The sequence below is a fragment of the Vicia villosa genome, linkage group LG7 (assembly GCF_029867415.1).
Source record: "Vicia villosa cultivar HV-30 ecotype Madison, WI linkage group LG7, Vvil1.0, whole genome shotgun sequence".
NCBI classification, from domain to species: Eukaryota; Viridiplantae; Streptophyta; class Magnoliopsida; order Fabales; family Fabaceae; genus Vicia; species Vicia villosa.
This window is the reverse complement of record NC_081186.1, coordinates 112,056,102-112,064,455: the sequence shown is the minus strand read 5'-3', so window position 1 is coordinate 112,064,455 and position 8,354 is coordinate 112,056,102. Positions and strand designations below refer to the sequence as shown.

Below are 8,354 nucleotides of genomic sequence, written 5' to 3'. Positions count from 1 at the left end.
ATTTAAACGTCTATTTTACAATTAACAATCGTTTCAACTGTCACAATTATATTTTTACAAAAAGTTATAGTTGGGCGACAATTTTTTAAACCGTCGCAAAATTCGCTCGCGGCACAAGATTTTGAAACAATTGACAAATTGTCTCAACCCAAAGTTAGCGAAGGTTCAAACCGCCGCAACAACTAAAAATAACCAAAGATAATCACCCATAAATATTTGTTCAGAAAAAAGAAGAATGCTAATTGAAACTTCCCAATCAAGTCTCTCGTAGACAATTCCCCATTATAACAATAAATGACCATGTAGATAGATTGTTAGAGTATGTGGTACCCCTCCTCTTGTTAATATTATTGTCAACCGCATATTTAAAATTGTATAAGATGCAAAAAAATATGATGAAGATATACCATAGACGTATTTGAATATTAGACAAATTCTTAAGAATAAGATAAAAATAATTGGACGATAGATGAAAAATAAAAAGTAGTTAAACAAACTTTCACACTATTTAAATAGTAAAAAACATGTGATAATAATCAGATTTTACCATGATATCACTTTATTAACAAAATATAAGTGATGAAATCTGATTAGACGAACAAAATTTCATTTAAACTATTTATTGGACTAGTAATTTCATTCTTCTCTAATTAAAAATATATCAATTATAAGCAGTACTAACGTAGCTCTTAACAACATTATCCAACAAAACTTGCAACATTGAGGTGTTTGTAGGACTAACACATCTAGGTGTCTTGAACTGACTCACAGGTACACCTCTTTCAACTTGACTCTCGAGAATCTTCTGGAATGTTCCTTTCTCAACAACTCGGAGTTCAAGAGCATCAATACCTTGGACTTTTCTAGAAGTAACATAACCTGGATCAATAAAAGACTTATCCAAACAGTTACAACACTCAGAAAGAACTTCATCACTGGTTTCACCGTTGATTTCCCAGAATATGACATAGTGTCCCGGTTCTTTGGATAAATCTATGTAGCTAGTGTAATCAATCATCTCAATTTTCTCCTCAGCTAAAAATTTGGACGCATTTTCTACTGATAATTGTAAATCATTCTCCGTGTTCTTGTCAATGTTGATCGTAAGCAAAAGATTACTTCTGCGCATAAATTTGATTTCTGGAGTCGAGTTATGGAACCCCATAACCTTTACCACATCTCCTAGCCTATATCTGTATAAACCTGCAAATTATGCTATTTTAATTGTAACAAGAGTTTTTTATTTATTTGAAGAGACGAACAAAATTTTAGTAGATCGGAGAAGAAAGAAAGAAAAAGGAATTAGATACCTGCAGGATTGGTGAAAAGAATCTCATACTCCTCCCCAATCTTGACATCAGTTAAACCAACAGGCTTAAGCTCTACTTGATTTGCATTAAGTTGTGCCAACGGAATGAATTCGAAGTAAGCAATTTGAGGAAGAATACAATAGGTGGCAAATTCAGGAGGCACTTTAGGATTCACGTTTGAAGCAATCCCACCTTCTGAAGCACCATATTCCGAAGTCAACAAAGGAACTTCTCCAGCATAATGTCTCAATTTGGTCACATAGGGCAACATTGCACCTGTCATGATCCCTTGAACATACTTAACATTAGGAAAAAGCTCGGGAAACAATCCATACCAATTGCTTAATCCTTTGCATTTCTTGTGGATCAAGTTAGCTAGTTCAGGATTTGGTTTCAGCAATTTGGACATAGCAGTTCTAATGGAAGGAACGGTGATTCTGCTGCTAAGAACACCGTCCTTGATATCATTAACAAGTTCTTCCCAATCTTGTTCAAAAGTTCTAAAAGCATAGAGAATGTTGTGTGCAAATGTTGCTGAAATTGATTGAACTTCTTCTCTGAAAAGTAGTCCACATAAAAGGTGGCAATAGAGTGATTGATTAAAATCAGGACTGAAAATTATTTCATGAGGACTAACACTTGGTGCTTTAAGTGCTTGCATTAAATTCTTGTATCCTGGATGTCGGAATACATTTGCAGTGGTTGTTCCTAGCATCACACCCCCTTTTCTTTGTGATGCATAGTTGCTGAAGATAAAGTTTAAAGCCTTCCCATCTTGGATAGGAAAATCTCTATAAAATAAAATTTTGTTAGATTTTATTCAAAGATTGTGAATGGCATGTATTGGTGTGTTATAAATTTAAAGTGATTTAAAATAAGAGCACATGTCGGTGTGTTATCATTTACATGCTACCTAAACCGAAGGAAAAAATACATGAAATCAGGGGGCACCAGCTAGCCCGGGCAGGCGCCCTGGCCCAATCCCTATTTTCTTTGTACTCCTCCCAATTTAATAGTTGATTTTTAGACAAAATCAGGGGTAAAATTAGTAAAAATAGAGTGTGAAAATTAAAACAGATGAATGATTAATGGTGTAAAATTTTTGCCCAGACTGTATAAAATTTCTGGCTCTTGAAGTTGAATTTTTAAATGAATAATACCTGTTCCTATAGGCAAAAGAGGTTCGATATAACTGCACTATGTCTTTAAACAATTCATCATTCCATGGAATAAATTTACGATTCCCTTGACTAGTACCAGAACTGCAAAAACATAACAATTTTCTAAAATTAAAAAACTCCTAACTTTTGCAAATTCAACATAAAATATAAAAAAAGAAAAAAAATTAACAAAATATATCTCATACCTTAACGACACAGCTGTGATTGGTTTTCGAGTGAGAATAGGAGAAACATCATCAACCAATCTATTGATATAAGGCTCCAAATCTTTGTAAGTTACCAATGGAACACAAGCCTTGAAACTTTCAGGATCAGTTCTTCCATTCAATCCTAAATCTTGCAAATATTCAGCCGTTGCATTCTCTTCCAAAATCCTTCTCAATGTTTCCTTCTGAACATTCTCAGCATCCTTTGTTATTCTCTCAAATTCTTCAATCACTTTTTCAAAGTCATACTTTTCAACTTCTTCTCTCATCTTCACAATCCTACACCTATCATGTAGTCAAACAAAGGAGTGTCATTTCTCAGTTTATATTTACTATAATAATTAATATATAAAAACTATAGAGTCTGTGTTATGAGAAAATGATAGACAATAACGGAAATGGTTAGTAGTGAAACAAACAAGACAAGAAACAATAGTCAAAGGAAATTATATAGAAAAACTATAGAGTCTGTGTTATGAGAGAGAGTTAGAGAGAAAGAGAGAGAGAAAGAGGAACTTACACAAGTTTGTTGGAGACAAGACAGAGAAATTTAGGAAGAGAAAAGTGAGTTGCAGAGGTCAAGATTCTCCTAAATGTTGAATAGTATTTATAGGCAACTTTAAAATAAATTTGTGTTTGAAAACTTTAAGGAAATTAATATCAATACATAGATTCATGTTTGCCCATGGAATTTGGACGGAATTACGAGGGAGTGTATATCTTGGTCAATAGTTAATTAATCAAAATATTCTTTTTTTTGAAGATTTATTTTATTATTCCTTACTTGATAGTTATCCTTTTTTTTCTTTACCAATATTATATTAATTTTTTTATATAATTATTAGTTTTGAATAAGACTTGACTAGATTTTTCAAGATAATATTTAAGTTTGAATAATAGTATTGAAAGATTAATAATAAAATTGTACTGAATTAAATATATTCAAATGTATATTCATAATCAAAACATTTTTAAGAGTGTCATAAAGATATTTCATTTTGCGATTTACTATAAAAAAAATCATTCTCATCCTTTCCTGCTTTTATTCAATTAGTATATGTTGATTTTCAAGAATATATTAGTTTATAGTAATTACTTTTATATATGTTATTTTTTTAAAGATGTAAACAATTTTAAAAAAAAAATATGGTTCATGAATTTAGAAAACTTAATAAACTTTTATACAGAAAATTTTATTTAATATTATTAAATTTTTAAGAAAAAAATGTTATCATTTTGACTGAATTAAGTTATTTAAAATTTGTTGATTAGTTAAAAACAGATTAGTAAAACAGACATGATATTCTAGATGTTTGTTACATAAATTAAATTATTGTCAAGTTAACAAAGGCAAAGTATAAGAAATTAATTGATACATATCTAATCTTTGCTTCAATATGTGAAGAAAAATTAGAGAGTAATGATGAAAATCAAAAAGGTGAAGAAGTCTAACAATTTTGATATTAAAAAACAAATGAACTGCCCTAAATATATATATTGAATGTGTTAGTGGTAGTGGTGGAATAGTTATAATGCAATATGTAACTGTATTTAATAAATATTGAATTAAAAATAGGAACTAATAAGTGACTTGATTATTATTATTATTATTATTATTATTTATTTTCTTATTATTATTATAGTATTATCATATTATTATTTTTATTATTATTAATAAATCTGATGATTTGTTATTGGTGGAAAATTTGGGGGAATATTTTGGAGGGAAGAAGTTGTAGGATTATAATTTAGTATGATAATTAAATAATTTATAATATAATAATATATAAAGATAAGACATAGTTTTTGTGTACGCCTATTTTTCTTCAATTATGTCCTTTTCAATTTTTTTAATTTCAACTTTCCTTTATCTATTGTTATATGGTAGTTTTTATTTCTTTTTCATTTTATTTTTTAGTATTTTATAAATAATTAAATAAATGAGTTTAAAGATAGTGCATTGTCAGTGTAAAACAGTTTTATATATACAACTAATCAAAATACTTTAATTTTTCATATAATTTCAGTTTTTTAAAATTAGAAATTAGATTTATTCTGATATATATCGCTCATTGGTTGACAGTATAAAATATTTTACACTGTCAATATATTTTCTTTTTTCCCTAAATAAAAATATAAAATCATTGTTTAAATTTTTATCCGTTTGTCTGTCTGAACGATAGTAGAATATAAAGCTCAACTTATATAGTTGAAGATAAATAACACGATGATGAATAGTAGCAAATATGTTTTAATCAAATTGTTATGCACTTTAAACGTAATTAGATGAATATTCATGGCCATCATCATATTGTTTTGAGTACTTATGCCAAATTGTTAAGATAAACTCTGACAAATTAAAAGAGAATTTGACTCTCTTTTTTTCTTGTTAAGATTAACTTTTTAGTTTAAACAATTGTTTTTTAATATTTTTAATATTATTGAAAAATATTTATCTAACATTTTAATAATATTTATCAAACACAAAAATTTATCTTGTAATTATTTTATTTATTTTTATAATTATTTTAATTTTTATATTAATTAGTGATAAATAATAGTCACGAATTATGCATGTATGAATGATAAATATTTTTTTTTTTAAATAATTCTAAGTTAAAGAAAGGAGTTCAACTTTTGAAATGTATTCGGTTGATAGATTATTAAGTGCATAAAATTATTATTGCTTCAACTTACATAAAAAAGAGAGTTTAATATTTGAAAATTTAAACAAAGAAGAGAATTCAACCTTTGAAAAAAAAATTCTCTGTGTTGGAACAGATAACTTATCAGAAGATCGATGTCAGCAAAGATATTTAGTAGTAAATGTTCGTTGTAAAGAATTTATTTTAATATTATGTGTAAATAATGTAATTTCAAATAAAAGAATAACTATTTACCTTGATTTTTTTTCATAACCGAGGTGATAGTTAAAATAAGAAGATAATTTACCTCGGTTTTCTTATAAAACTGAGGTGTATAATATTCAGATTTTACTATAAAAACTTTTGTTAATCATATTTTATTCTAATACTAACTTATATTTAGGCGTCCCAAAGGGATGAAATATTTTTCACCATCCTTTTCATAAGTTTTTTTTGGAGAAAAAAATGATATATATTCCAAAAAAACATGAGAGTACAAGTTGATCCAAGGATCCAAGCCTCAAGATGACAAAAAAGAAACAGACAAAAACAAGCTAAAGATTATTACAATATCCCCATAGCTTTCTATCTAATTTAGCACACTCAAGAACCACATCTTTTATCGCAAGGAAGTCCAGCTCTTGCTCATTGTGAAGTTGAAAGGCTTTCCTATTCCTCAAGAGCCACACATGATACATCGTTTCAGCAAGACAAAGCTTCAGCAGCTTAGCACGACGGCTTTTTCCCCTAATGGCATCAATGATCCAATTCAACTCAGCTTTCTAGTCCTGCGGAGTGTGCACTATATGCATCCACATTAATAATTGCCTCCAAATTTGGCTCGTATCCCTGCACACAAAAACAAGTGATCACAGGATTTAGGCTCTCCGCAAAAGAGGCACTTGTCATCTGTCACAGTACCGAATCTGTTTAATCTGTCCTTGGTGAACAAGCGATTTTGGCAAGTCATCCAAAGCACAAAAATAGTGCGAGGTCTCGCAAGATTCCCCCTGATCAGATTCCTCCAGGGCACAATAGGTTTATCACCCCTAAGCTCCCAATACATAGTCCTTGTTTTGTACTTTCCTGTGACACTAAAGCTCTGCCACGCTGAAGTATTAAGAAGAAGATCCTTGTGTTTGAACATGGCTTTGATGGTCCAAGATGCAGTTTGCTTTGGCATATAGGTACTGACGTTATCCCTCTTCATATAAAAATGATTAACCCAATTAATCTACAAATGGTCCTTCTTGTTACAAGGATCCCACAACATTTTACCTAAGGTATCATGATTCCAAACACCCAGAATGCCATTAAGCCCACCGGCAGCTATAGGGTCATAAACAAGCTCCCAGGATATAGGGGCTTTCTTGTTGTCCGTATCCTGACCAGTTCGCAAAAATCTCCTACAAAGGCTCTCCACATGGGCAAGAATCTTCTTAGGCAAGGGAAAATTTTGGAGCCAATAGTTAGCAATAGCAAACAATATACTTTTCACTAATTGAAGCCTACCAGTATAGGATAATAACCTAGTGCACTGTTAGAATCCCAATTGTGTATATTTTGTATTTAAGTTTTGTGGTATTTCTTTCACTCTTGTGCCAAATTTGATTGCTTTTTGATATATTAGTATGTAAATAAATAACTTGGTGTTTGTTTTCTATTTAAGTTAGTTTATTAACTTTTGTAATATGTTCTATAGGTTTTAGCAATTTTTGGCAAGATGGAATGAAAAGAAATGGTCAAAACAAGCTTGCAATGAGGGTGGAAGACCAAAAGAAGGAGTTTTGTGCAAGAAGGCCCGCTCAGCGGAGTCCAAGCGGACCTGGACAGATATTTTCCACCAACAAGTCCGCTCAGCGGAGTTCAAGCGGACATGGGCAGGGACGAGCAACATAGTTGGCTCCGCTCAGCGGACCTTGAAGACAAATCAGATATTTTGGCTGCTCCGCTCAGCGGACCTACTTTTTCAACTTTTGTTCTTAGCCACATAAAATTGATGATTAAGAGTGGTTAGCATAATTTTTATCATAACACACATTTAGAAAGAAAAGCTAGGGCAAGAGAAGAAGAAAAATACCATATCTTAAGAGAAAATCAAGATTTCCAAACATCTTTCTTCAATCATCTTGAGTTTTATGTCACTAAATCTTGGTTTGTTGCTTGTTGTTGAAGCTTCCATGGATATGGAGGGCTAAGTTTTATCTTGTGTTAAGATTAGAGGTAGTTAGTTTGTAAATATGTATTTTCTTTGATCTATTATGTATGAACTTGGTTAATGATCAATACATGGTGAATATCTTGTTGTGTATGTTTCATTTGTTGTTTTGGATCACTATTGAGAGATATGTTTCAAAGCTAGATCTAAAATATATTCATCTATCAATGAACAAACTCTAGAGATAGATTTGTGAGTTGATAATCACATGTATCAAGCTTTTAAGATTATCACGTTGATTGTCGGCATGAGAGATCATCTGACGGTTAGTATGATAATAATCACGATATTGCTTTAGAGATAAACGGTATCGAGAGGATACGTGATTGTATTAATCATTAATAGATTCATATATATGATCGTGAGAGTACATATGAAGCAAACTAACGAACACTAACCTTGACACAGTTTTCCCAAATCATTTTCAAACCCTAGTTTATTGTCTTTATTTACTTCGCATGTTATTAACATTTCATGTCACCAAACAGTTACTCAAAACCTAACTCAAGATACACTAAGCTGTAGAACAGCGATAATATCGCATCAATCCCTGAGGAGACAATACTAGAAATACTTATCCTATACTTTCTAACAAAATGGCGCCGTTGCCGGGGATTGGCGTTAAGATATTATAAGCATAGAAATAGCTTTTGTGAGTTTTGAGCATAATTATTATTAATATTATCTAGGCTTGCCTCACTTTTTGGTTAGTGTTTCAGCTCTGGTTTATGCGTGGGAGTGTAGAAGCATGTCAGCTACATTTTGATCCAGAAATTGAAAGAACTGCAAGGAGA

The 8,354-nt window shown here is 30.8% G+C and overlaps 1 protein-coding gene across 1 annotated transcript; it reads right to left on the bottom strand.

Annotated features, from left to right (window-relative positions):
* Positions 1–650: 650 nt before the first annotated feature.
* LOC131618297 (jasmonoyl--L-amino acid synthetase JAR6-like) lies at positions 651–2,966 on the bottom strand. The gene is made up of 4 exons (XM_058889550.1): positions 2,677–2,966; positions 2,471–2,572; positions 1,311–2,101; positions 651–1,203 (listed from the first exon to the last, which is right to left on the bottom strand). Exons 1-4 carry the CDS (start codon positions 2,964–2,966, stop codon positions 662–664), a joined length of 1,725 nt encoding a protein of 574 aa, XP_058745533.1. The 3' UTR covers positions 651–661.
* Positions 2,967–8,354: the final 5,388 nt, after the last annotated feature.

What these genes read in the sequence shown, in the direction of transcription:
- LOC131618297 (XM_058889550.1), bottom strand. Translation starts at nt 2,966, where the DNA reads ATGAGAGAAGAAGTTGAAAAGTATGACTTTGAAAAAGTGATTGAAGAA. An exon ending in ATCACAGCTGTGTCGTTAAG is followed by an intron (nt 2,573 to 2,676) that starts GTATGAGATATA and finishes ATGTTTTTGCAG; the next exon opens with TTCTGGTACTAGTCAAGGGA. An exon ending in TCTTTTGCCTATAGGAACAG is followed by an intron (nt 2,102 to 2,470) that starts GTATTATTCATT and finishes TTTATTTTATAG; the next exon opens with AGATTTTCCTATCCAAGATG.